The sequence below is a fragment of the Hypanus sabinus genome, chromosome 9 (genome assembly GCF_030144855.1).
Source record: "Hypanus sabinus isolate sHypSab1 chromosome 9, sHypSab1.hap1, whole genome shotgun sequence".
Classification (NCBI taxonomy): Eukaryota; Metazoa; Chordata; class Chondrichthyes; order Myliobatiformes; family Dasyatidae; genus Hypanus; species Hypanus sabinus.
The window spans coordinates 42,106,179-42,132,833 of record NC_082714.1 but is presented as its reverse complement, the minus strand read 5'-3'; the positions used below and the strand labels follow the sequence as shown (position 1 = coordinate 42,132,833).

General features: G+C 44.9%; 2 protein-coding genes and 1 long non-coding RNA gene across 3 annotated transcripts in view; 1 reads left to right on the top strand and 2 right to left on the bottom strand.

The window, feature by feature from the left end:
• The window catches only part of LOC132399307 (uncharacterized), a 72,165-nt gene extending 56,008 nt beyond the window's left edge, over positions 1-16,157 (bottom strand). Inside the window, exons 1-2 of the long non-coding RNA XR_009513950.1 lie at positions 15,956-16,157; positions 12,387-12,522 (exon numbers count right to left, since the gene is read on the bottom strand). This is a non-coding gene — a long non-coding RNA (uncharacterized LOC132399307). The remainder of the gene's footprint in view (positions 1-12,386; positions 12,523-15,955) is intronic.
• Positions 16,000-26,655, top strand: part of meiob (meiosis specific with OB-fold) — a 68,253-nt gene continuing 57,597 nt past the window's right edge. The window contains exon 1 of the mRNA XM_059979549.1: positions 16,000-16,050. The gene's annotated coding sequence lies outside the window, so the exon portion shown is untranslated. The remainder of the gene's footprint in view (positions 16,051-26,655) is intronic.
• LOC132398986 (spidroin-1-like) lies at positions 16,194-25,599 on the bottom strand. Its single transcript, XM_059978823.1, has 2 exons — positions 25,572-25,599; positions 16,194-18,109 (listed from the first exon to the last, which is right to left on the bottom strand). The coding sequence occupies exons 1-2, from the start codon at positions 25,597-25,599 to the stop codon at positions 16,194-16,196; spliced, it is 1,944 nt and encodes a 647-aa protein (XP_059834806.1).

The following is a 26,655-nucleotide window of genomic DNA, read 5'->3' as shown; positions in this document are numbered from 1 at the left end:
TTTTGGGCCGAGACCCTTCATCAGGAAACAATCAATGTCTCTGAAGGCTAATATTTACCAAATAAGTTGGTATGGGGATATGACTATTTTCATCAGGTTTCCAGGCTTACAACGATGTGTAGACTACTTTGTTTGTTGGGATCAAGGTCACTGCCACACTTAATTTTGTAGTCCCTAGATCCTTCAAGCCAATTGCAACTTGTCAATATCATGTCTGGCAACTTGCTGCTACCTGCAGTATTTGAGGGGTTCCTAAGAACCTGCTCTAACTTTAATTTATTCAACTATTAAGCCAATGTATTCTATCTGTTCTATCAACTTATTGTTTCTTTCTCCACTGACATGATCTGTTCTGCTATGCATTTCTTAAAGTTCTGATCTACATTTCACAGCTTTTATACATTCCATTACTTGTTATCACTCGCTTAATCTTCAATACCCTCTGAAGACCGATAGTTTAAACAACAGTTTGTTGCTATATCAATCCCAGCTGTTGTGCATTTTTCACCACGCAGTCAAAATGTACAGACCACGTGAGATCCTCGGTGATGTTTATGCTGAGGAACTTAAAGCTGTTCACCCTCTGAACCCCAGATCCATTGATGTCAATAGGGGTCAGCCTGTCTCCATTCCTCCTGTAGTTCACAACCAGCTCCTTTGTTTTTGTGACATTTAGAGAAAGGTTATTTTCTTGACACCACTGTGCCAGGGTAATGATAGATGGCACTGTGCATGGCCACACTGTGCACAATTTCAAATGTGCAGCCAAAACTTCCTTCTATTCTGGAGCAGCAGTAGAACTTCTTCCATTACACAATAGGCAGAGTTTGCTCTTTTTCATACTTAGATATTGACAGGCATGCTGTAATCCCAGTTTTCTCATAATTTGCTGGACTCGTGACTAAGGATTCCCCAACACCTGAAATAATGGTCTTGGAGGAAAATCTAAGTTAGTACATTTATCTATTCCTAGGCCTCATGCATCAGGTGATTAGATGTTTCGGTGCTCTCTTTGGCCCTACATCTGTTTTTCACTACGTTAAAGTTAAGTAGTAAATTACAATTTTCTCGTATGTCCTACTCCCTTTAATCCAAAATAATTTTATAATCACTGTATTTACATGCTTTGAGATATAATGGAGATGTTTGAGAACCAGTACAAAAGAGATATAGGAAGTGACAGTTGAGGGGGAAGGGAAAACAAGCTCAATGCAGTTACTGGTTGTACCCCTCATACAAAGTTCCAAAATTCGAAAACCTCCAAAATCCAATTTTTTAAAAAAATGCTGACATGACGTCACAAATGGAAAATTGCTCAAAGTGCTGGGAATATTCCAAGGCAATGTGCAGGTCTCTGTGCTTCACAGACAGTTGAAAAGTGACTTCACATACGTAATAACAGAAGTTAATGAAAAATAGAAAAACACTGCAGAAAGTGAAAAATGAAGATCATGAGTTTAAAGAATGGATTTATCAGCATTGTTTGTTGTCAGAGTGAACACATGCTGATGTTGATACAAGCAAAGATCTATCATGACAAACTGAAAATTGAAAGTAATTGTAATTGTAATTAAAAGTAATTCAGCAGGCTGGTTGCAGAAATGTAAGAAAAGCCATGGTATAAAATTTTTAAAGATTGTAAAAATTTTAAAGAGAATGCGTCTGCTGATCGGGATTCAGCAGAGAAACTTACTGATAAATTTGTGGAGATCATTGCTGATAAAGAGCTAACACCAGAACAAGTCTGCAATGCTGTTTTTATATCTTACATAAAACCTCAAAAAAACTTAAAATACAAATACATTGTACAGGTACTGTAACTTTTTAACATTACATGGCATCACAGGTAGAGACTGAAAGCCTGGAGTTGTCTGTTGTTGTTCAACAGCTGATTTAAGTATTCTCCCAATGTTGCTGTGCTGCTTTTGTTACCCTGCACACATTATATTCATGTTATGTAATTTTTTTAACTTAACTATATATGTGTGTGATGAACAAATGCAAGACAAGTCTGCTTACAGTAGCACATAAATTCTGAGTCAGAAATGATGGCGATCCCTAGTCATCTCATTATTTATCCCAAAATCCGAAACACCTTTAGCCTCAAGAATTTTGGATAGCGGGTACTCAACCTGTACTTTCAAGAGCAGCTTCTAATGTCTATACAATGGACTCAACTGATCATCAAACAAGATACTTTGCAGATTATTATGTATTATAATGAACCTCAAATTGAATTACTCAATGGATATTTTAATTTTCCTGATTGTTAATTTAACTTAGCTGCTGTACACTGCAGATAGATAGAGGAATTTAGCAAGTCAAACCCGATGCTCCCCATCTAAGTGGCAGAAGTGGATGTCACAGGCTGGGAGGAGTGAAAGATGAGAGGGAAGAATGTTTCAGGTTTGCATGTTTAAAATTTTGATCTAATCTGCATAATTCAGTCTTTTGTAAATGTGCTATACATTGCTTAAGCATCAAGTGCAATACAATGCAAGACCCTACTTCATGATTTTTCATTTCCTTTGGCATGGCCCACAGAAAATGGGAATCAAGCTTGCAGAAACAGCCCTGTTTCTCAATAGGTGAAATGGAATTTTCCTAAGAAGCCAGCATGTGCAGGAAACTGATTTAATAGTTGCCCCTAACCCAAGCACAACCCCCACCTATGTTAGTAGCACACAGCATTCTCACCCACCACAACTCTCTTCCTCTGCACTGGTGGTCAACTACAATTATGGCACCTACATACAGCAGCCAATCTACTCCATCTGCCGTAGCCTGATGGAGTTCTAAGTAATATAAGCAATGTATCCTCCCATCCAAATCTTAAGGTTAGTTTTACTTGTCACATTACTGGCCCTTGTCACTCTCACATCCCTAGGCTTTTCTTCCTTGCATTAACACATACCCTAATACCCCAAATTTGACTGAATAAGCAAGCAAATCCTAAACAGTACACTGTTCACTGTGCACATTAGAATTAGATAGAAATAAACTCCTAATACAAAAATATGCTAACCTGCTACTCAATTTCTGTCAAATGTCAAGTTTATTGTCATTTTGACCATAGACTGCTGGTACAGTACACAGTAAGAACAAAACAAAGTTCCTCCAGGACCCTGATGCTACATGAAACAACACAAAACTACACTAGACTATGTGAGACAGCACAAGGCTACAAAACTGCACTAGACTACAGACCTGCACAGGACTACATAAAGTGCACAAAACAGTTCAGGGTAGTACAATAATTAATAAACAATAGGCACAGTAGAGGACAAATGACAATATAATAAATGATGGAGATGAAAATGTGTTTTTTAAGCTATGAATTCAAAGTAAATACAAGCCATTTATGCCGAGTTTAAAAATTCAACAAGTTTTTAAGGGTGACTTTGCCAATTAACATCAAAGATTAATCAGTCATTAACCTAATTTTTGCTTGTGGGCTTCAGCTAGTCATGTATGGTTGTATTATTTTCCTGCCGAATGATGGAATCTGGATTTCAAAGATAATTAAATGCAAGTTCTCTTAACATACTTCAGGATCCAAATCAGGGTTATAATCACTGACATATGCCTTGAACTTTGCCATAATGAATCAGAACACACACAGCTATCATTTATTGTATTTTGATTGCCTTAGTGATGAATATCACAGTTACATTCTTAATATGGTGTTCTTAAATGTATGAATATATTGTCTATGGCTAGGCAGAAAAAAAATACAACATGGACCAGCACGGCATACTACAGGCCCTATGGCCCATGATGTTGTGTAGACTCTTTATCCTATTCCAAGATCAACTTACACATACACCTCCATTCTTCTTTAATCCATGTGCCTATCTAATAGCCCCTTAAATATCCCTAACATATCTGCTACTAGCATGCACTTACCACTTTCTGTGTATATACCTATCTCTATATCCCTGCTATACTTTCATCCAATCATCTTAAAAAGATGCAACCTGGTATCAGCCATTTCTGCCCTGGGAAAAGTATGCCCTATCCTTATAAGACACGCTCTCTAAATCAGGCAGCAATATCTCAACACCCTTTCTAGAGCTTCTATATCCTTCCTATAATGAGGTGACCAGAACTGAACATAATACTTCCAAATGTGATCTAACCAGAGTTTTATAGAGCTGTAATGTTACCTTGTGGCTCTTGAACTCAACTCCTACCTAATGAAGGCCAACACACCATTTGCCTTCTTAACCACCCTATGGACCTAAACTTGAGGGATCTAAGTATGTGGATCCTGATATTCTTCTGTTCCTCCACATTGTTAAGAATCCTACCATTCACCTTATACTCTGCCTTCAAGTTTGACCATCCAAAGTGCATCACTTTACTTTTCTGATTAATTCCATCTGCCACTTTTTGGACACATCTAACAAATTCCACCCCGTCTAAACATTTTGTATGATGGCAATGCCAAACAATATTATAGAAGTCACCCATGACAACTATTCTTATTTTTGCACCTTTTCAAAATGCCTCCAGATCTGTTCCTCAGTGTCTCTTTATCAATGGTGGAGTCGGGGGGCGGGTCTAAAGAATATTCCCAATAGATTGCTTCCTTTGTTTCTGACTTTCATCTACACTCAGTAGATAATCTCTCCCAGGCATCCTCCCTTCCTGCAGCTGTGATACCATCACTAATTAGCTATGGCACTCCCCAACTCCTTCTCCCAACCCTTGTCTATCAACCTTTCATTCCCCAAATGATCTGCAGGTCTACCAGCTGCTCTAGTTCCCTAATGTGATCTGTAAGGAGCTGTAGTCAGATGCACTTCTCACAAGTGTACACATTGATCTTCCTGACTCCCTACATTATGCAAGAGGAGCACACCACTGCCCTGGGATCCATTCTTACTGCTCTACAATGCAATAATAAAAGGAAGTAAGAAAAACTTGACCAAAAACTCACTCCAACCTCTGCCTCTCTCACTAAAGCATCAGTTCCCCACTCTAACCCTCTCCACTCCCACAATGGCTGCTCTGTTTAAACCCTGATGCACCATCAATAACTCACACTGAGACGTAGGCGAGATATCGGCTTTTATTGACTGGAAGAAGGAACCAGGAGTGAGTGTCTATCATACAAGGTCTTGGAGACTGAGGCCGAGCTTCAGGCCGCAGGTCTCCTTTATACAGGGGCCTGTGGGAGGAGCCACAGGAGCAGTCAGCAGGGGCGTGTCCCGACAGGCACATAGTTCACCACATTCACCCCCCCTTCGTTTGAAAAAGTCCTCATGTAGCGAAGGTTCTTACAAGTCAAGCCGATCAGGTGGTCGAATCTGTCGCTGCGATCTACGTAGCACCGGCTGTGACCGCATAGGTGCCGGCAACATTGGCGATTGCACAGGGGACGGGGGTTGCCACTAGGCGTGTTCTTGCCCACTAGGCGTGTTCTTGCCCACTAGGCGCCGGTGATCCCTCATGCATGTGCGAGGCGCCTGGTATAAATGCGTACGAAACGCCCGGTATACAAGTGTCGTGAGGAGTCTGTGTAGGGCCTGGTGAGCACGGTGTCAACTCTGGTGCAGGGTTCACAGTCACCGGAGAGCCTTCAGGGTAGTGGTCTGCTGCACCTGCGGGTGCCAGGTCGCGGATGGAGACCGTGTCCTCCCGCCCATCAGGTAAGACCACGGAAGCATACTGGGGGTTCGCATGTAGAAGGTGAACCCTCTCCACCAGCGGGGAGTATTTATTGCTCCTCACATGTTTCCGGAGCAGCACTGGCCCCGGGGACGTCAGCCAAACTGGTAGGGTGGTCCCAGTGACAGACTTCCTGGGAAAAGAGAATAGGCGTTTGTGAGGGGTGGCATTGGTGGACGTACATAACAGAGAGCGGATAGAGTGCAGTGCCTCAGGGAGGACCTCCTGCCATCGAGAGACCGGCAACCCTTTTGACTTAAGGGCTAAAAGTGTGGCCTTCCACACTGTGGCATTCTCCCGCTCCACCTGGCCATTACCCCGGGGATTATAACTCATGGTCCGACTGGTAGCAATGCACCTAGCTAGCAAGTACTGGCGCAGCTCCTCACTCATAAAGGAGGACCCTCTATCACTGTGGATATAGCAGGGATACCCGAACAGAGTGAAGAGCTGGCGCAGGGCTTTTATGACGGACGTGGCAGTGGTGTCGGGGCAGGGGATGGCAAAGGGGAACCGTGAGAACTCGTCAATAACACTGAGAAAATAGACATTGCGGTCAGTGGAGGGAAGGGGGCCCTTAAAGTCAACACTCAGGCGTTCAAAAGGGCGGGTGGCCTATAGGTGTAGGTGGAGAGTTCTATCCTCCACCGCAAAATCTTATCATTTTTGATCTTGCCCCGCTGTTGGTTGCTGAACAGGAACGCAACCGAGCGCTGGTCGGTCAGCACGGTGAATCTTTTGCCAGCAAGATAGTGCCTCCAGTGCCTAACAGCCTCCACTATGGCCTGGGCTTCTTTCTCCACCGCGGAGTGCCGAATTTCAGAGCCTTGGAGGGTGCGAGAAAAGAATGCTACTGGTCTGCCTTCCTGATTAAGGGTAGCAGCCAGAGCGAAATCGGAGGCATCACACTCCACTTGGAAGGGAGCGGTCTCGTCCACTGCATGCATCGTAGCTTTGGCAATGTCCGCTTTAATGCAGTTGAAGGCCGCGCAGGCCTCAGCAGAGAGGGGAAACGAGGTAGACTTGACCAGGGGGCGAGCCTTGTCTGCGTAATGGGGGACCCATTGGGCGTAATAGGAAAAAAAACCCAGGCACCGTCTGAGGGCCTTGAGAGTGGTGGGAAGAGGGAGCTCTAACAGGGGGCGCATACGTTCGGGATCAGGCCCAATAACCCCGTTTTCCACGACATACCCAAGTATAGCAAGGCGGGTGGTACCAAAAACACACTTGTCCCTGTTATAAGTAAGGTTCAGAGCTGCGGCCACTTGGAGAAACCGTTGGAGGTTGGCGTTGTGATCTGGCCTGTCGTGACCACAGATGGTGATGTTATCCAGATAGGGAAATGTGGCCTGCAGTTGGTACTGGTCGACCATCCGGTCCATTTCCCTCTGGAAGACAGAGACACCATTCGTGACACCGAAAGGGACGCGCAGGAAGTGATAGAGCCTGCCGCAGGTACTGTCGTTTGAGGGCGTCCAGTGCCCCTTCGTAGGTCGGCAGGTCCCGGATAAAGGAGTAAACTTTGGAGGAGACCCTCGAGAGTAGGATTCTGTGCATAACGGCGGGTTCAGTCGTACGAAGCTCCGCCAAGTACGATTGGAAGCATGCAAGCCAGTGTTCAAAAGCGAGAGCTGCGTCAGGGTCTTGAGGGTCCAAATCCAACCGGTCCGGACGCAAAACGGGTTCCATGTTTTAAAACTTCCAGTCAATAAAATTGATGCACCATCAATAACTCACACTGAGACGTAGGCGAGATATCGGCTTTTATTGACTGGAAGAAGGAACCAGGAGTGAGTGTCTATCATACAATGTCTTGGAGACTGAGGCCGAGCTTCAGGCCGCAGGTCTCCTTTATACAGGGGCCTGTGGGAGGAGCCACAGGAGCAGTCAGCAGGGGCGTGTCCCGACAGGCACATAGTTCACCACAAACCCAACTTCTTTATATTGGCCCTTGCCAGTTGCCTAATTGCCCAATCAATTTACAACTGATCAGAAAGCCCCATCAGCCACTTTTTTTTTTATATCTCCTGCTTCTCATGACAGGTAACAGCTCCCGCTACTCAAAACTGAACAGAAAGTCTTGACCAGCACAATATTTTAAATCTCTCAATTACAGTTGTGCTTTTTTCCTTTTTATAATCACTAGAGGGTGTCACACTGCTCCATATATAGCCAGTAAGATATGGTTAATGATTCTGTGCACAGAAAGAGAAAATTGTTTAGAATACTTTTAATCCTGGATCAGATTTGAACATTACTTGAAAAAATGTTATTACCATGATCTGAATAATATTGTTTTGAGAAACAAATTTTGCCAAATCACTTTCTGGATCAAGTTCTTGCCAACTGAGTAATATTATCATTTCATTTAGTACTCTTAGAGCAGTTGCACGATACTGCATGAGTTTTCATGAGGTTCTCAAGAAGTTTAGCCTCCTTTGATATTCCTTCTCAGTAAAGCCAAGCTGCCACTACGATTTATGAGAGGTACTAGAAATTATAACATTGCATGTTAGTGATAGAATTTTCCCAAAAACTGTGATTAGATATTTCTGTTTATTAGATATTAGTCATGTGCATGAGGGAGTGCACTAAACCTACATAGTTTTGTCATATCGCATGCCCATTTTGAGGTCACAGCTCCAATACTACTCTGCTAAACTCATAATTGGAAGGCCAAGGTCTCTTTGGTACTATTTAATGAAATTTTTCATAATTTGGCTGCTGTCAAATGTTGGAGCATGCATTTTCTTAAAAATAAGCTCCTCTTTAAATTGTAGCACTGAGCAATCATACCCACCATCTCAATAATAATGTGCTCAAGCCTCTTTCCCTTCCCCAACCTTAATTCTATCTCTAACAAAAGCACTGGATCTCTACCTGACAAAAACCAGCTCTGCACAATCTTCTAGCCCTCCATGTGAATTAACTCTATGACTGTTAAAAACACATACACCAGCCCACTGTTGATAATCTCTTCTTCTATGATCAACTTAACTCCTACTGCCAACAAAGTGTTCCCACTCACTTCTTCCTTAATCCCCACTATCTGAAATGATGTCAGATGGCAAACCAAAGGCTGATGAGCGAGTTCGTTCACCTGTTCATTGTGGAAATTTCTCACAAAATTAGCATGGACTCTTTTGTTCCTCACCATGCAGCAAGTTGAATTTCATTGACTTAGAATTTTCCTATTGACACACTTCAAATGTTTTCCCAAGTTCAAAATGTGGCTTCAGTAAGACTCTCCTGTTGTTGAACACAATTCCTATTCAAAGTAAACTTACTAATTTTTCATTGATAATTATGATATTAATGCCAAAACTTGCATTTGATATGCACTGAGAAGGTGTAAACTAGTTTAATGAGAGGAGAAATTTTAAAATAATGGCCAAAATGTGTAAGTTTCATGAACAACATATTATTCAAAGCAAATAATATACAAGTATATAATGCACAAAAACTTTACTGCTCAAAATTTTCCCTCCCATAATATACATCAATTTTTTTTAAAAAAAACAAAGAATGGGTGATTGTCTCAAAAGTAATTTCCAAACATTTTGCAAAAGGAACTCACATCTATTCAGTGGGCAGTTAAATTTTAAAAATGAAACACTGTCTATTACTTTGAATACAATAAAATGATTTTGACAATCCTCAGATGTTTTTAAGCCAGTTCTTGTAATGAATTCCAGAAGGCTCTGTGCAGAGAATGCTCAACTCGAAGTTTTGATATTCCTGTCTGTACAACACATTGAAAGCTACTGAACTAAATGCTGATAATTGCTGAGTACTTGCTAACAATACTGCAAAGTTATTTATATCACTTCATGATTGCATTTCATTAAAGTCTCAAAACATCCAACTAGAATTCATTTACTTTCTAAACTCTTTCATGGGATTTGAATAATGCAGACAAGGCATGCATTTGCTATCCTTAGTTGCTTTTGTTTTTGTATTCATTTTGTTTCTGTTAATGATTGATGCAACTGAATGTCCTGCCTGTCCATTTCCTGAGCAGTTAACTGTCAGCTGCATTTCTATAGATAACACCAGAAGAAATCTAGTCCAAATGTTCTTCCATGAAAAGACATAGTCGAACCAGATGGGATTTTACAACCATTCCATAGATTCAAGTCATGATTCTGATTGTAGCTTTTAATTCAAAATTTAACTAAATGTGAGCTGGAATTTGAACTTGTATTTCTGAATTATGTCCAAGCATCTGGATTACCAGTAAAATATCAAAGTACAAGTCAGGAAGTCACATAGTCCTTCATGCCTACAATGCCATTTAACAAGATCAGATTGTAACCACAACTTTTGGCACGAGTGCTAACCTTGTCTATCAAAGATCTTTCTACATTCTTTTGCCTTAAAAATACTCAAATTATTCGGCTTCCACTACCCTAGAGTTTGAAAGACTTATAAACCTCAGAGAAAGAAAACGTCTCATCCCTGTCTGAAACGGGTGACCTTTCATTGTTAAACTATGCCTCTTAATTCTAGATTTTCCCGTAGGATGAAACATCTATTTCACATTCACCCTGTAAAGACCCCTCAGAATCTTTTATGTTTTGATCAAGCTGGCCCTCATTCTTCTAAACTCTGAAATTACTGAAGCAAATCTTTCTCTTATATCTGCCAGCTGTTAAGTGCAAGAAGTCAGACAGTGGAAGAAAGGGAAAAAAAAGGAAGAAAGGTAAACGGAGAAATAAACTGATTAAATTGTTAGATAAAATGTATTTTATAGTTTTAAAGGTTTGTGTTTTTAACATTTTATTTTGATCATATTTTAATAATTGTAATTTCTCTAATAGTATCTCTGTATCTTAATAGTATGAGAGTTTTTGAATGTCTGTGAATTTCCATGACATTTATACGCATTCAATTTAAACAAAAGTTTTGACGGTCAATGAACCTGGATGCAGAACCTCACCAGCTGTCAAGACAATTTTGGGATAATAGCCAGCCACTTATAGTCAGCTGGGATCTGGCTTTCTGTAGGAAGACTGTGCTTTGATTCACACTGTAAGCAATAACAACTAATGAATTTGCTCTCAAGGAAACTTCAGCTCATGGTCTCAGTGTTGTTTACTTACTTATTTTATTTACTATTTGCACAGTTTGCCTTCTTTTGCACATTGGCTGTTTGTCAGTCTTTGTGTGTAGTTTGTCATTGATTCAGAATCAGGTTTATTATCACCGGCATGTGACATGAAATTTGTTAACTTAGCAGCAGCAGTTTAATGCAATACATAATCTAGCAAAGAGAGAAAAATAAGAAAAAAATAAAACATAATAATAAACAAGTAAATCAATTACATATACTGAACAGATTTTTTAAAAATGTGCAAAAACAGAAATAATGTATATTAAAAAATGAGTAGTGTCCAAAGCTTCAATGTCCATTTAGGAATCGGATGGCAGAGGGGAAGAAGCTATTCCTGAATCGCTGAGCGTGTGCCTTCAGGCTTCTGTACCTCCTAACTGATGGTAACAGTGAGAAAAGGGCATGCCCTGGGTGCTGGAGATTCTTAATAATGGACGCTGTCTTTCTGAGACACCACTCCCTAAAGGTGTCCTGGGTACTTTGTAGGCTAGTGCCCAAGATGTAGCTGACGAGATTTACAATCCTCTGCAGCTTCTTTTTTGTTAAACTCTGAATGCTTGCAAGAACATGAACCTCACGGTAGAATATAGCGACATATACATACTTCAATAATAAACTTACTTTGAAGTTTGAAGTGTCTCTCCATAAAAACACACAAAGGGCTTTATCACTATAATACTTATTTCTGGAGTAGCATCTGTAACTGCACTCTGGCAGAAAGCTATGGACTAAATTCTACAAGGCTGTCCAGGCACTCAGTGTTACCTAGATGTCATCAATGTTACTTAAATAACAAGATAATACGGTGCCCGATAGCCCAGCTGTGGTTACCAAATTTCTTTGTTAATGAAGCATACTTTCCCTAATATTGTATTCAGATTTCCCTAGCAAGTAATTTTAATAATTAGTTGGTCCTCTTGTTTATGTGCTGTCAAATCATGGAAGTATCCCTGCTCTATGACCTACCTTTTTGGAGCTGGGGAGAAATAATCAGGAGAGTAATAGTGACATTTGGAATTTGCTGGACATATATAATATACATAACTAGGGATGGGTAATATGTGGGCAAGGGCAGGTCAGAGGGCATGGTTTAGGGGGATGACTGATGAATAAAATTGTAGAAATTAGCATTTGGGCAGTAAAGAACAGAAAGCAGGATTGGCGAGTGCTATGATGAATTAGTGTATGAGAATTGAGAAGATTAGGAGAAGGGTCAGGAGGTGATTAGTAAGTAGGGACAAAGGAGGGCATCAATGATTAGTTCAGAGGGTAAAATAAATCAAGAATACCATAGAGAGATTCATGGAAGAATATAGGGGAGATGATCACTAGGGTGGAGATATTTACATTTATATTTACATTTATATTTATATCTACATTTATGGGAAGATGCCAGCAGAGTTGAGGAAGATAGCAGAAAACAGAAACTTCCTTTAGAAATTTCAATTCAACCTTGAAAAATCCTGTCTGCTAGATTACTTGGCTGTGCCCAGGTACAGTGGGTAAGAAATTATTCTTCACTTACTGACCTTGGGTGGCAAAGCAGTGGAATTTGCTTTTCTATCTTGGTCTCAAAATATTTTTTAAAAAGTGAGCTTACATTCAGTATATGTCCAGTGGTTGTAGATCTGACCTTTGCTTCCATACTCGGTTCCAAACAAGAGAAAAAATGCAGATGCTGGAAATCCAAGCAACATACACAAAATGCTGGATAAACTCAGCAGGCCAGGCAGTATCTATGGAAGAGAGCACAATCAATGTTTTGGGCCGAGACCCTTCAGCAGGACTGAAAAAAAATGAGAGTTAAAAGCTGGAGGGGGGGGGGGGGGAGGAAGAAACGCAAGGTGTTAGATCACCTTATGTTTCTCCCTCCCCTTCCCTTATCTTAACTCTACTCTTCTTTCTTCAGTCCCACTTGGCTCAAAACATCAACAGTACAGATGACCCCGCTTTACAAATGTTCACTTTACGCTACTTCACTTTTACAAAAGACCTACATTAGTAATCTGTTCTCACATTACAAAAAGGATTTTTGCTTTTACGAAAATTTTTCCCATATAAATTAATGGTTCTTTGCTTTACACCATTTCGGCTTAAGAAAGGTTTTATAGGAACGCTCTACCTTTGTGGGGGGGGGGGGGGTGGGGAATGAACACCTGTACTCCTTTCCACAGATACTCAGTTAATTGGATGTATGGCAATAGCAATGAACCTCAAAATCATCCCCATGTCACAGAACTCTTATTTCCTGGGACAATTGGATACATGCAGTGCCTTTAAAAATATTCAGCTCCCCAAAAGTTTTCATGTCTTGTTTTACGACATTGAATCACAATGGATTTAATTTGGCTTTTTTAACACTTGTCAACAGAAAAAAGGCTTGTGTCAAAGTAAAATCAAATCTCTACAAAGTAATCTAAATTAATTACAGATATGAAACACAAAATAATTGATTTCAAAGTATCCACCCCTTCTGGTTAGTATTTAGTAGATGCACCTTTGGCAGCAATTACAGCTTTGGGTCTGTGTGGATAGGTCTCTACCAGCTTTGCACATCTGGACACTGCAATTTTCCCTCATCCTTTACAAAACATCTCATGCCCTGTCAGATTGCATGTAGATCGTGAGTGAACAGCCCTTTTCAAGTCCAACCAGAAATTCTCAATTGGATTGAGGTCTGGACTCTGACTTGACCACTCCAGGCCATTAACTTTGTTGTTTTTAAGCCATTACTGTGCAGCTTTGGCTTTATACTTGGGGTCATTGTCTTGCTGGAAAACAAATCTTTTCCCAAGTTGCAGTTCTCTGCATCAGGTTTTCTTCCAGGAGTTTCCTGTACTTTGCTGCATTCATTTTACCCTCTACCTTCACAAGCCTCCCAAGGCCTGCTGGAGTGAAGCATCCCCCCAGCATGATGCAGCCACCACTGTGCTTCAAGGTGGGGATGGTGAGTTTTTGATGATGTGCAGTGTTGGCTTACTCCAAACATAGCATTTAGTCTGGTGGCTGAAAAGCCCAATTTTGGTTTCATCAGACTATAGAACCTTCTTCCAGCTGACTTGCGTCTCCCACACGCCTTCTGGCAAATTCTAGTTGATGTTTCAGGTGAGTTTTTTCAACAATGGCTTTCTCTTTGCCACTTTTCCATAAAGCCATGACTTGTGAAGCATCCAGGAAACAGTTGTTGTGTGCACAGTCTCTCCCATCTCAGCCACTGAAGCTTGTAACTTCTCCAGAGTTGTCATAGGTCTTCCTCACTAGTCCCCTTCTTGCAGTCATTCAGTTTTTGAGGACAGCCTGCTTTACACAGATTTACAGCTGTGCCATATTCTATTTCTTGATTGACTTAACTGTACTCCAAGGGATATTCAGTGACTTGGACCTTTTCCTGTATCCATCTCCTGACTCATGCTTTTCAATAACCTTTTCACAGAGTTGCTTGGAGTGTTTGTGCTTTCATGTTGTAGTTTTGGCCAGGAGCCTCACCAGCAGTTGAGCTGTCCAGGTACAGGTACAGGTGTATTTTTACCACAATCAGTTGAAACACCTTGATTGCACACAGGTGATCTCCATTTAACTATTTATGTGACTTCTAAAGCCAATTGGCTGTACCAATGATGATTTGGTGTGTCATATTAAAAGGGAGGAGGTAAATACTTATGCAATCAATTATTGTGTTTTATATATATATATTTAATTTTGATCATCTTTGTAGAGATCTATTTTCACTCTGATATGTAAGTATTCTGTCAAAAAAACAAAATTAAATCTACTGTGATTCAATGTTATAAAACATTAAAAACTTCCGGGGCAGGGGAAGGGGTGGGTGAATACTTTTTATTGGCATTGTATTATTTGTTCCAAGGCTGCGATATACCTGTTGCTGAGTTGTCCTGGAGTAACACAAACTGGTCATTGTTAACTTAGTTATTGAAAGCAGTTGGCGTGTGGCCAAGTGGATAAGGCATCGGTTTAGTGATCTGAAGGTCACTGGTTCGAGCCTCAGCTGAGGCACTTAACAACACATTGCTCTGCAATGACACCACTGCCAAGCTGCTTAGGTCCTGGTGCCCTTCCCTTGGCCAACATCTGTGGCGTGGAGAGGGGAAGGCTTGCAGCTTGGGCAACTGCAACCCATATAAACCTGCCCAGGTCTGCACCCTCATGAGACTAATGGATGCCTATTATTGAAGGCACTATCAACTGCTTCAATAACTTTGCTAATAATTAAAGTAGACTCAACAGGCAATAATTAGCTACACTGATTTTATTAAGTTTTTCTGGCAATTTTTCATATTATAAACACAAGAGATTTTGTTGATGCTGGAAAATCACAGCAAAATGCTGGAGGAACTCAGATCGTCCAGCATCTGTGGAAACACAAACAGTCGATGTTTCAGACTGAAATGAAAGGTCTCAGCCTGCAACATTAACTGCTTATTCATTTCCACAGAAGTTGCCTGACTTCCAACTTCCTCATTCACTTTGTGGACATTATTCTCAATTATTACATATTGTCAGTTAAATGTGAAGGATAATTGTAAAATTTTAAAGTATCTAATATTCTTAAGAATGTTAATGTTTGCCTAGTGCAAGTATAACCATTTAGTTACATATTTCTCTTTTATCTAGCGTCTTTTTATTTGAGCATATCAAACAACCAAGAGAAGTTACTTGAATACAAGTTTTGTTGGTAATATACCCAATAACTCCACTGCTATATGCACTGTTGCAATGTTCCCAGTCATTGATTTAATTCTGTGAACTCAGAATTTAGCATTGGGGATGGGATAAAATTAAGTTCGGAATAGAATAGAGATAGGAAGAAGATTATTACTTTAACTCACAGTACCACAGAGCCAAACGTCCAGAACGCAGTCTGTACCAACTTGGGAACAAAATTCCTTATACTAACTTCTGAACCATGGCAAATACGACTGCACGTAGACCATACTCTTAAGGATTTTGACTGTACCACTGTATTTAGATTTTGTAAAATGTTGGGCGCATAATACAGAAGACTTATGTGACTACAGGGAAACAGTAAGAAAACAAGCAAATGTCTTCCTAACACCAGGATGAATAGAATGACTTGTCCCTGTATGAGTTTATATACGACCGTGTTCTCCTGACCCACTGCATCCCTCGAGCGGACATTACAAAACCCACCTGCGCAAGCAGAGTCACGTGCTCCCGACTCGCGTGACGTCATCGACCGGCAACCGGCCAATTCTCGCACATCAGGTGTATCCTGTGGTGCTCAGGTGAAGTTTATCGTTCCTGAAACTTGTACGATGAAAGATGAGTGGTGTAATAGGTGCCCCGTGTCCGGCGGTTACTTAGACTCCTGGGGTGTCAGGCGAAGAGCGAGTCTCTCCAACGGTTCGAATTGGCGAGTACGGCGCGCTCACCGCCGAAGGCGAAGCTCCTGCCGCGCGGGACGCCCCGACGCGCCGGCTCCCCCTCGCCCCGCGCCCCGACGCGCCGGCTCCCCCTCGCCCCGCGCCCCGACGCGCCGGCTCCCCCTCGCGCCGGCTCCCCCTCGCGCCGGCTCCCCCTCGCCCCGCGCCCCGACGCGCCGGCTCCCCCTCGCGCCGGCTCCCCCTCGCCCCTCGCCCCGACGCGCCGGCTCCCCCGCGTCCCGCGCCCCGACGCGCCGGCTCCCCCTCGCCCCGCGCCCCGACGCGCCGGCTCCCCCGCGTCCCGCGCCCCGACGCGCCGGCTCCCCCGCGCCCCTCGCCCCGACGCGCCGGCTCCCCCTCGCCCCGCGCCCCGACGCGCCGGCTCCCCCGCGTCCCGCGCCCCGACGCGCCGGCTCCCCCTCGCCCCGCGCCCCGACGCGCCGGCTCCCCCGCGTCCCGCGCCCCGACGCGCCGGCTCCCCCTCGCCCCGCGCCCCGACGCGCCGGCTCCCCCTCGCCCCGCGCCCCGACGCGCCGGCTCCCCCTCGCCCCGCGCCCCGACGCGCCGGCTCCCCCTCGCCCCGCGCCCCGACGCGCCGGCTCCCCCTCGCCCCGCGCCCCGACGCGCCGGCTCCCCCTCGCCCCGCGCCCCGACGCGCCGGCTCCCCCTCGCCCCGCGCCCCGACGCGCCGGCTCCCCCTCGCCCCGCGCCCCGACGCGCCGGCTCCCCCTCGCCCCGCGCCCCGACGCGCCGGCTCCCCCTCGCCCCGCGCCCCGACGCGCCGGCTCCCCCTCGCCCCGCGCCCCGACGCGCCGGCTCCCCCTCGCCCCGCGCCCCGACGCGCCGGCTCCCCCGCGCCCCTCGCCCCGACGCGCCGGCTCCCCCTCGCCCCGCGCCCCGACGCGCCGGCTCCCCCGCGCCCTTCGCCCCGCGCCCCGACGCGCCGGCTCCCCCGCGTCCCGCGCCCCGACGCGCCGGCTCCCCCTCGCCCCGCGCCCCGACGCGCCGGCTCCCCCGCGTCCCGCGCCCCGACGCGCCGGCTCCCCCTCGCCCCGCGCCCCGACGCGCCGGCTCCCCCTCGCCCCGCGCCCCGACGCGCCGGCTCCCCCTCGCCCCGCGCCCCGACGCGCCGGCTCCCCCTCGCCCCGCGCCCCGACGCGCCGGCTCCCCCTCGCCCCGCGCCCCGACGCGCCGGCTCCCCCTCGCCCCGCGCCCCGACGCGCCGGCTCCCCCTCGCCCCGCGCCCCGACGCGCCGGCTCCCCCTCGCCCCGCGCCCCGACGCGCCGGCTCCCCCTCGCCCCGCGCCCCGACGCGCCGGCTCCCCCGCGCCCTTCGCCCCGCGCCCCGACGCGCCGGCTCCCCCGCGCCCTTCGCCCCGCGCCCCGACGCGCCGGCTCCCCCGCGTCCCGCGCCCCGACGCGCCGGCTCCCCCGCGCCCCTCGCCCCGACGCGCCGGCTCCCCCGCGCCCCTCGCCCCGACGCGCCGGCTCCCCCGCGCCCCTCGCCCCGACGCGCCGGCTCCCCCGCGCCCCTCGCCCCGACGCGCCGGCTCCCCCGCGCCCCTCGCCCCTCGCCCCGACGCGCCGGCTCCCCCGCGCCCCTCGCCCCTCGCCCCGACGCGCCGGCTCCCCCGCGCCCTTCGCCCCTCGCCCCGACGCGCCGGCTCCCCCGCGCCCTTCGCCCCTCGCCCCGACGCGCCGGCTCCCCCGCGCCCTTCGCCCCTCGCCCCGACGCGCCGGCTCCCCCGCGCCCTTCGCCCCTCGCCCCGACGCGCCGGCTCCCCCGCGCCCCTCGCCCCGACGCGCCGGCTCCCCCGCGCCCTTCGCCCCGACGCTCGTCGTACATCGCCGAATGGCGGGTGCAAAATGTACCCTGTAATCGAAAGAACCCCGAGACTTGGAGAATGATGTTGCCCATCACCTGTTTATATCTGAGAAACAACTAAAACAAGGCAACGAAATAAAAAAATACTCTTGTAATATGCTATGCTGCTTCCCCCCATCGAAATGTGAATCTTATTAGTCATCGAACACTTTAATTCCCTCTGCAAAATACTTAATAATAGTTCTGATTCTAATTATGACAAAGCAGGGCAGATGTGTTTATGGAAATATAATAATAATAATAATAACAACTCTAGATTTAATCAATGTTATTGCCGGTTAAGAATATAGAAATTCTTTTTGTTTTATAATATCTTCACACTGTTGACAAAATATCCTGCACCACTATATCATGCTACATATTGGTACCAATGATATAGGTGGGAAAAGGGAAGAGGTCCTGAAAAAAGACTACAGGAAGTTAGGAAGGAATTTGAGAAACAACCGCAAAGGTAGTAATCCTGGGATTACTGCCTGTGCCATGCAACAGTGACAATAGGATGAGGTGGAGGATAAATGGTGGCTGAGGAATTGGAGCAGGGGGCAGGGATTCATATTTCTGGATCATTGGGACCTCTTTTGGGGCAGGTGTGACCTGTACAAAAAGGACAGGTTGCACTTGAATTCCAGGGGGACCAATATCCTGGTGGGGAGGTTTGCTAAGGCTATTGGGGAGAGTTTAAGCTAGAATTGTTGGGGGCTGGGAACCGAACTGAAGAGACTGGGGAAGAGGAGGTTAGCTCACAAATAGAGAAAGCTTGTTGACAGTGTGAGAGGGAGGATAGGCAGGTGATAGGGAAGGGACGCGCTCAGATGGACGGTTTGCGATGTATCTATTTTAATGCAAGGAGTGTTGTGAACAAAGCAGATGAGCTTAGAGCATGGATCAGTACTTGGAGATATGATGTGGTGGCCATTACAGATTGGATGGCTCAGGGACAGGATTGGTTACTTCAAGTGCCAGGTTTTAGATGTTTCAGAAAGGACAGGGAGGGAGGCAAAAGAGGTGGGGGTGTGGCTCTGTCGATCAGAGATAGTGTCATAGCTATGGAAAAGGTGGACACCATGGAGGGATTGTCTACGGAACATCTGTGGGTAGAGGTTAGGAACAGGAGGAGATCAATAACTTTACTGAGTGTTTTTTATAGGCTGTCCAATAGTAACAGGGATATCGAGGAGCAGATAGGGAAACATCCTGGAAAGGTGTAATAATAACAGAGTTGTCGTGATGGGAGATTTTAATTTCCTAAGTATCGATTGGCATCTCCCTAGAGTGAGGGGTTTAGATGGGGTAGAGTTTGTTAGGTGTGTTCGGGAAGGTTTCTTGACACAGTATGTAGATAAGCCGACAAGAGGCTGTACTTGATTTGGTATTGGGAAATGAACCTGGTCAGGGTCAGATCTCAGTGGGAGAGCATTTTGGAGACTGATCATAATTCTATCTCCTTTATAATAGCATTGGAGAGAGATAGGAACAGACAAGTTAGAAAAGCATTTAATTGGAGTAAGGGGAATTATGAGGCTATCAGGTAGGAAATTGGAGGCTTAAATTGGAAACATGTTTTTGGAAAAGTACAGAAGAAATGTGGGAAGTGTTTGGGGGATATTTGTGTCGGGTTCTGCATATGAGACGGAAGTTATGGTAGGGTACAGGAACCGTGGTGTACAAAGGCTGTAATAAATCTAGTCAAGAAGAAAAGAAAAGCTTACAAAAGGATCAGAGAGCTAGGTGATATTAGAGATCTAGAAGATCATAAGGCTAATAGAAAGGAACTTAAGAAGGAAATTAGGAGAGCCAGGAGGGGCCATGAGAAGGCCTTGGCAGGTCAAATTAAGGAAAACCCCAATGCATTCTATGTACGTGAAGAGCAAGGGGATAAGACGTGAGAGAACAGGACCTATCAAATGTGACTGTGCAGTGGGAAGTGTAAATGGAACCGGAAGAAATAGCAGAGATATTTAATGAATACTTTACTTCAGTATTCACTATGGAAAAGGATCTTAGTGATTGTAGTGAAAAGCTTGAGCATGTAGATATTAAGAAAGAGGATGTGCTCGAGCTTTTGGAAAGCATCAATTTAGATAAGTCGCCGGCACCGGATGAGATGTACCCCAGGCTACTGTGGGAGGCAAGGGAGGAGATTGCTGAGCCTCTGGCAATGAGCTTGGCATCATCAATGGGGACGGGAGAGATTCCCGAGAATTGGAGGGTTGCAGATGTTGTTCCTTTAATCAAGAAAGGGAGTAGAGATAGCCCAGGAAACTATAGACCAATGAGTCTTACCTCAGTGGTTGGTAAGTTGATGGAGAAGATCCTGAGAGGCAGGATTTATGAACATTTGGAGAGTATAATATGATTAGGAGTGGTCAGCATTGCTTTGTAAAGGGCATTTTGTGCCTTACGAGCCTGATTGAATTTTTTGAGTATGTGACTAAACACATTGATGAAGGAAGAGGAGTAGATGTAGTGTATATGGATTTCAGCAAGGCATTTGACAAGGTACCCCATGCAAGGCTTATTGAGAAAGTAAGGAGGGATGGGATCCAGGGGGACATTGCTTTGTGGATCCAGAATTGGCTTGCCCACAGAAGGCAAAGAGTGTCATATTTTGCATGGAGGTCTGTCACCAGTGGAGTGCCTCAGGGATCTGTTCTGGGAACCTTACTCTTGGTGATTTTTATAAATGACCTGGATGAGGAAGTGGAGGGTTGGGTTAGTAAGTTTGCTGATGACACAAAGGTTGGAGGTGTTGTGGATAGTGTGGAGGGATGTCAGAGGTTACAGTGGGACATTGGTAGGATGCAAAATTGGGCTGAGAAGTGGCAGATGGAGTTCAATCTAGATAAGTGTGAAGTAGTTCATTTTGGTAGGTCAAGTATGATGGCAGAATATACAGGCAGTCCCCGGGTTACGAATGAGTTCCGTTCCTGAGTCCGTCTTTAAGTCGGATTTGTACACAAATCAGAACAAGTACATCTGGTATTATTTAACGTCAGTTAGTCAAACGTTTGTCTTAGTATATAGTATATGTTTTACCTTTCCATGAATATAAAAGACTTAAGAAACGTATGTATTCCAATAATTAAACCACTGCATTACTTAGTAATAATTGTAGCATTTATTGGGGCAGGGCCTTTCACATGCTCCATTGTTCTCACTTTATCCTTTAACCTTTAAAATTGTTCCGATCGTTGACCAACTGTAGTCTAACATTTTTCCAATGACTGATGGTGTTTCACCTCTTTCCAAATGCTTTATTATTTCCACTTTATTTTCAATCGCGATTGCTTCCTGTCAATTGAACAGAAATACTGTGGGCTGCGGGTCCGGATCTCTGCCGGCTCCTGACGTCCTCTGGGTCCTAAGGACCACCACACTGCATTCCTGGGTCCTAAAATCCACCGCACTGAGACAGGTTAAATGGGACAAGTGGGGACTGTGCTGGGTTTGGGTATTTGATCCTGCACAATATTCCGCCTGGGAATTTAAACTGGAGGTGGCAGTTTTTTTTACGAGGTCGAGTTGCAAGCTCGACATCAACCCGGCACAGGAGCGGACTTCACTGGATTGAGCTCGGGAACCTCCGTTCTCGAGCCTGCCGCTGATCTCACTGCGCCACCAACTGACCGGAAGGGTGAATCTTACTAAGAAAAATTTAAGCTAAATACAAAGTTACACACTCAACCCAGTGTCAATGGCAATGACTTAAAATGGCGGACGGTGTTGCGGTCCAACTTAAAATGTCGGAAGGCATTGCGATCTGACTTAAAATGGCAGATGACGTTCTCATTCCTCGGTTCGTAAGTACGAGTTGTCTGTAAGTTGGACGTTCATAACTCGGACTACCTGTAGTATTAATGGTAAGACTCTTGGCAGTGTGGAGGATCAGAGGGATCTTGGGGTCTGAGTCCATAGGACACTCAAAGCAGCTGCACAGGTTGACCCTGTGGTTAAGAAGGCGTATGGTGTATTGGCCTTCATCAATCCTGGATTTGAATTTAGGAGCTGAGAGGTAATATTGCAACTGTATAGGTCCCTGGTCAGACCCTACTTGGAGTACTGTGCTCAGTTCTGGTCGCCTTACTGCAGGAAGGATGTGGAAGCCATAGAAAGGATGCAGAGGAGATTTACAAGGATTTTGCCTGGTTTGGGGAGCATTCCTAATAAGAATAGGTTGAGTGAACTCAACAACACACACAAAATGCTGGTGGAACACAGTAGGGCAGGCAGCATCTATAAGGAGAAGCACTGTCGACATTTCGGGCCGAGACCCTTCGTCAGGACTAACCGAAAGGAAAGATAGTAAGAGATTTGAAAGTAGTGGGGGGTGGGGGAAATGCAAAATGATAGGAGAAGACCGGAGGGGGTGGGATGAAGCTAAGAGCTGGAAAGGTGATTGGCGAAATGATACAGAGCTGGGGAAGGGAAAGGATCATGGAATGGGAGGCCTCGGGAGAAAGAAAGGTGGGGGGGGGGTGAAGCAGCAGAGGGAGATGGAGAACAGGCAAACAACTAAGTATGTCAGGGATGGGGTAAGAAGGGGAGGAGGGGCATTAACGGAAGTTAGAGAAGTCAATGTTCATGCTATCAGGTTGGAGGCTACCCAGCCAGTATATAAGGTGTTGTTCCTCCAACCTGAGTTTGGATTCATTTTGACAGTAGAGGAGGCCATGGATAGACATATCAGAATGGGAATGGGACGTGGAATTAAAATGTGTGGCCACTAGGAGATGCTGCTTTTTCTGGCAAACCAAGCGTAGGTGTTCAGCGAAACGGTCTCCCAGTCTGCGTTGGGTCTCACCAATATATGAAAGGCCATACCGGGAGCACCGGACGCAGTATACCACACCAGCCGACTCGCAGGTGAAGTATCGCCTCACCTGGAAGGACTGTCTTTGCTTTTTATATTCTAGTCCTATCAAAATGAATGCTAACATTGTATTTAACATCCTCACCACTGATGACTCAACCTGCAAATTAACTTTTACAGAATCCTGCATGAGGACCCCAAGGCCCTTTACATCTCAGATTTTTGAATTTTCTACTTGTTTATAAAATAATCTATGCTTTTATTTCGTCTACTAAGCTGCATGGCCATACACTTACTGATACTGTATTCAATCTGCTACTTCTTTGCCCACTCCTAATCTGTCAGTCCTTCTGCAGCCGCTCTGCTTCCTCAACATTACCTCCCCCTCCACCTGTCTTTGTATCGTCATCAAACTAGGCCACAGCCAAGTTATAAATTATATGTCATCCAAATCGTTAACATATAACGTAAAATGAAGCTGTCCCAAAAATAACCCTGTGGAACACCATGAATTACTGAAAGCCAACTAGAAAAGTCTCCCTTTAGTCCAACTCTTTGTTTTCTGCCTATCAGCTAATGCTCTATCCATGCTAGTATCTTTCCTGTAATACCATGAGCTCTTGTTAAGCAGCCTCATGTGTGGCATCTTGTCAAAAGCCTTCTGAAAACCCAAGTACACAACATCTACTGATTCTGTGTTGTCTATTCTGCTTGCTAATTTGTCAAAGAGTTGCAACAGATTTGTCAGCCAAGATTTTCCTTATGGCCTATTTTATCATGTGCCTCCAAGTACTCTGAAACCACATCCTTAACAATGGATTCCAACATCTTACCAACCACTCAGGTTAGAGTAAATGGCCTATAACAAACACTAGAAAATCTGCAGATGCTAGAAATCCAAAGCAATTTACACAAAATGCTGGAGGAACTCAGTGGTCCAGACAGCATTTGTGGAAAAAATAAACAGGCTCTTCATCAGGACTGGAAAGGAAGGAGAGAATTCAGAATAAGAAGATTAAATGGCCTATTTCCTTTCTTTTACCTCTCCTTTCTTGAAGAGTGGAATGACATTTGCAATTTTCCAGTCCTCCAGAACCATGTCAGAATCTATTGATCTTGAAGGATTATTACTAATGCCTCCACAATCTCTTCAGCCACCTCTTTTAGAACCCTGGGGTGTAGACCACCTGGTACACGTGATTTATCTACCTTCAAACCTTTCAGTTTCTCAAGCACCAACTATTTGGTAATGTCAATTTTACTCGTGTCTGCTCCCTGACACTCACAAACTTCCGGCATGCTGTTTGTATCTTCATTATTTCCTCTCCAACATCATTTTCCAGTGGTCCAATATCTACTTTCACTTCTCTTTTGCTCTTTATATCTGAAGAAACTTTAAGTGTCTTAAATATTATCAGTTTTTAAAATCTTTTTAATCTTCTAACTGCCCACTAATTTTTGCTCTATTATATGCCTTCTATTTGGCTTTTACATTGCCTTTGACTTGCCTTATCAGCCATGGTTGCATCATCCTGTCTTTAGAATACTTCTTTGGAATCTATCTATTCTGCACCTTCTGATTTGCTCCCAGAAACTCCAGCCATTGCTGCTCTGCCATTATCCTTACTTGTGTCCCCTTCCAATCAACTTTGGCCAGCTCCTCTCTCATGCTCTGTAATTCCCTTTACTCTACTGTAATACTGATACATCTGACTTCAGCTTCTCCATCTCAAATAGTAGGGTGAATTTTATCCTATTATGATCATTGGCCCTTGAGTGTCCCTTTACCTTAAGCTCTTTGATCCAGCGTCATCCTGATTTTCCCAATCTACCTGCATATTGAAACCCCCATGACCATTATAACATTGCTCTTTTGTCATGCATTTTCTATTTCTTGTTTGATTTTGTAGCCACATCTTTGCTACTTTGTGGGCCAGTGGCATCCGCATTGGACTTCAAAGCAAGTGGTCCTGGGATCAAATCCTGCCAGCCCTTTGCATGCTTTCCATCCGTGCTGGGTTAAGCATCAATCTGGCAACTCAGCCTTATAAAAAGAAACAGCTACTGTATGGAAGTATATATATAAAATTTCCATCAGGGTCTTTTTACCCTTGCAGTTTTGTATCTCAACCCACATCTTATAATTGAGGGGAATGGCCAAAGGGATTCTCTGTACTGGCTGTCCCTTTCCCTTTCTTCTCTGACAGCCACCCAGTTACCTGCCTCCTGCAACCTTGGGGTGACTGCCTCCATGTAACTCCTATCTATACAGTCTCCCGTGTGAACAGAAGGTCATCGAGCTGCAGCTCCAGTTCTGTAACACATTCTCTGAGGAACTGCAGCCGATGCATTTGGTGCAGATGTGGTTATCCTGGAGGTTGGAAGTCTCCCAGAATTCCTACCTCTCACACAACATAACACAGCCTCTGTACTTATCTTCACCACACTAACTGCTTTAACAGACGTGGAATAAAGAAGAAGAAGAAACTTACCAGATACTTACCTCATCCAAGCCTGAAGAGCCAAAGCCTCCCCACTCTAACACTGGCCCACTCCAACAATGGCCATTCTGCTTGCTCTGCCTTGTTTTTATTCGCCTTTGCTAATGAATCCCATTCACGGATTGGACATAGTTCAAACTCCAAAGGCTACTGTGAAGCTCTGCTTTTTGAATTTTTAATTGCGTACCTGTTGTAAAGTCATCTCTTCTTCTCATGCGACTTTCACTGATTGGGTGCAGTTCAAACTCAGAAAACTGCTATGAAGCACTGCTTTTTTAATCTTCAACCATGGATCCGGGAGAAGTCACCTCTTCTATTCGCACTCCCATTCAGTGATTGGGTATAGTTCAAACTCCAAAAACTGCCTTGAAGTGCTGATTTTTCAATCTTAAATTGTAGACTTGTGGTAAGTTGCCTCTTCTTACACCACTGTTCATGGATTGGGTGCAATTCAAACTCTAAAACGCCAAACTCATTATCTGGTGCATGTTACTTTACTTGGACAGACAATTTCTTAATTATCTCATATCACATTTTTGTCTTTACTGACATAAATAGGAGTGCAGAACTCCACACAGTGAATATTGTGGAACTGGGAGGATGTTTACTTGCTCTCTTCTTAAGTGCACAATCTGGAAATGAATTAGTGTATTATTGCCACATGTACCCAGGTACAGTGTGTAACTTTGTTTTGCTTTTTTTTTAGCGTATTGCACCAGACAGTTAGCCATTCTTGTCTGGCGCGTGGTATCAGGATTGATTGGTCTCCTTTTCAGATTAACCAGGTCACAATATGAACGTTCCTGACTCGACCCTTGTTTTTTTTTAACGAGGCCGAGTGGCTAGCTCGACACTCAACCCGGCACGGATGGAAAGCGTGCTTGGGGGTAGCCTGACTTGGATTCGGACCCTGCATTGCATTGAGATAGTACAAGGGGAAAAAATAACGGATTGAAGAATTAAGTGTTACAGTTACAGAGAAAGTGCAGTGCAGGCAATAAGGTGCAAAGCCATAATGAGTTTGATTGTGAGGTCAAGGGTCCATCTTATGGTACAAGATGATTCAATGGTCTCAAAATAGTGGAACGGAAGCTGTCCTTGAACATGATGATAGGTGCTTTCAGGCTTCTGTATCTTCTGTCTGACGGGAGGGAGAGAAGAGAGGATATCCGGGTTGCTGGGGTCATTGATTACATTGGCTGCTTTACTGAGGTGATGGGTGTTGATGCATCTCACCCTGCTCTCCTTGGGCTACCCTTTTGAAGCAGATG

What these genes read in the sequence shown, in the direction of transcription:
- LOC132398986 (XM_059978823.1), bottom strand. Translation starts at nt 25,599, where the DNA reads ATGAGAAGAAGAGATGACTTTACAACAG. An exon ending in AAGAGATGACTTTACAACAG is followed by an intron (nt 18,110 to 25,571) that starts GTACGCAATTAA and finishes AGATATAAACAG; the next exon opens with GTGATGGGCAACATCATTCT.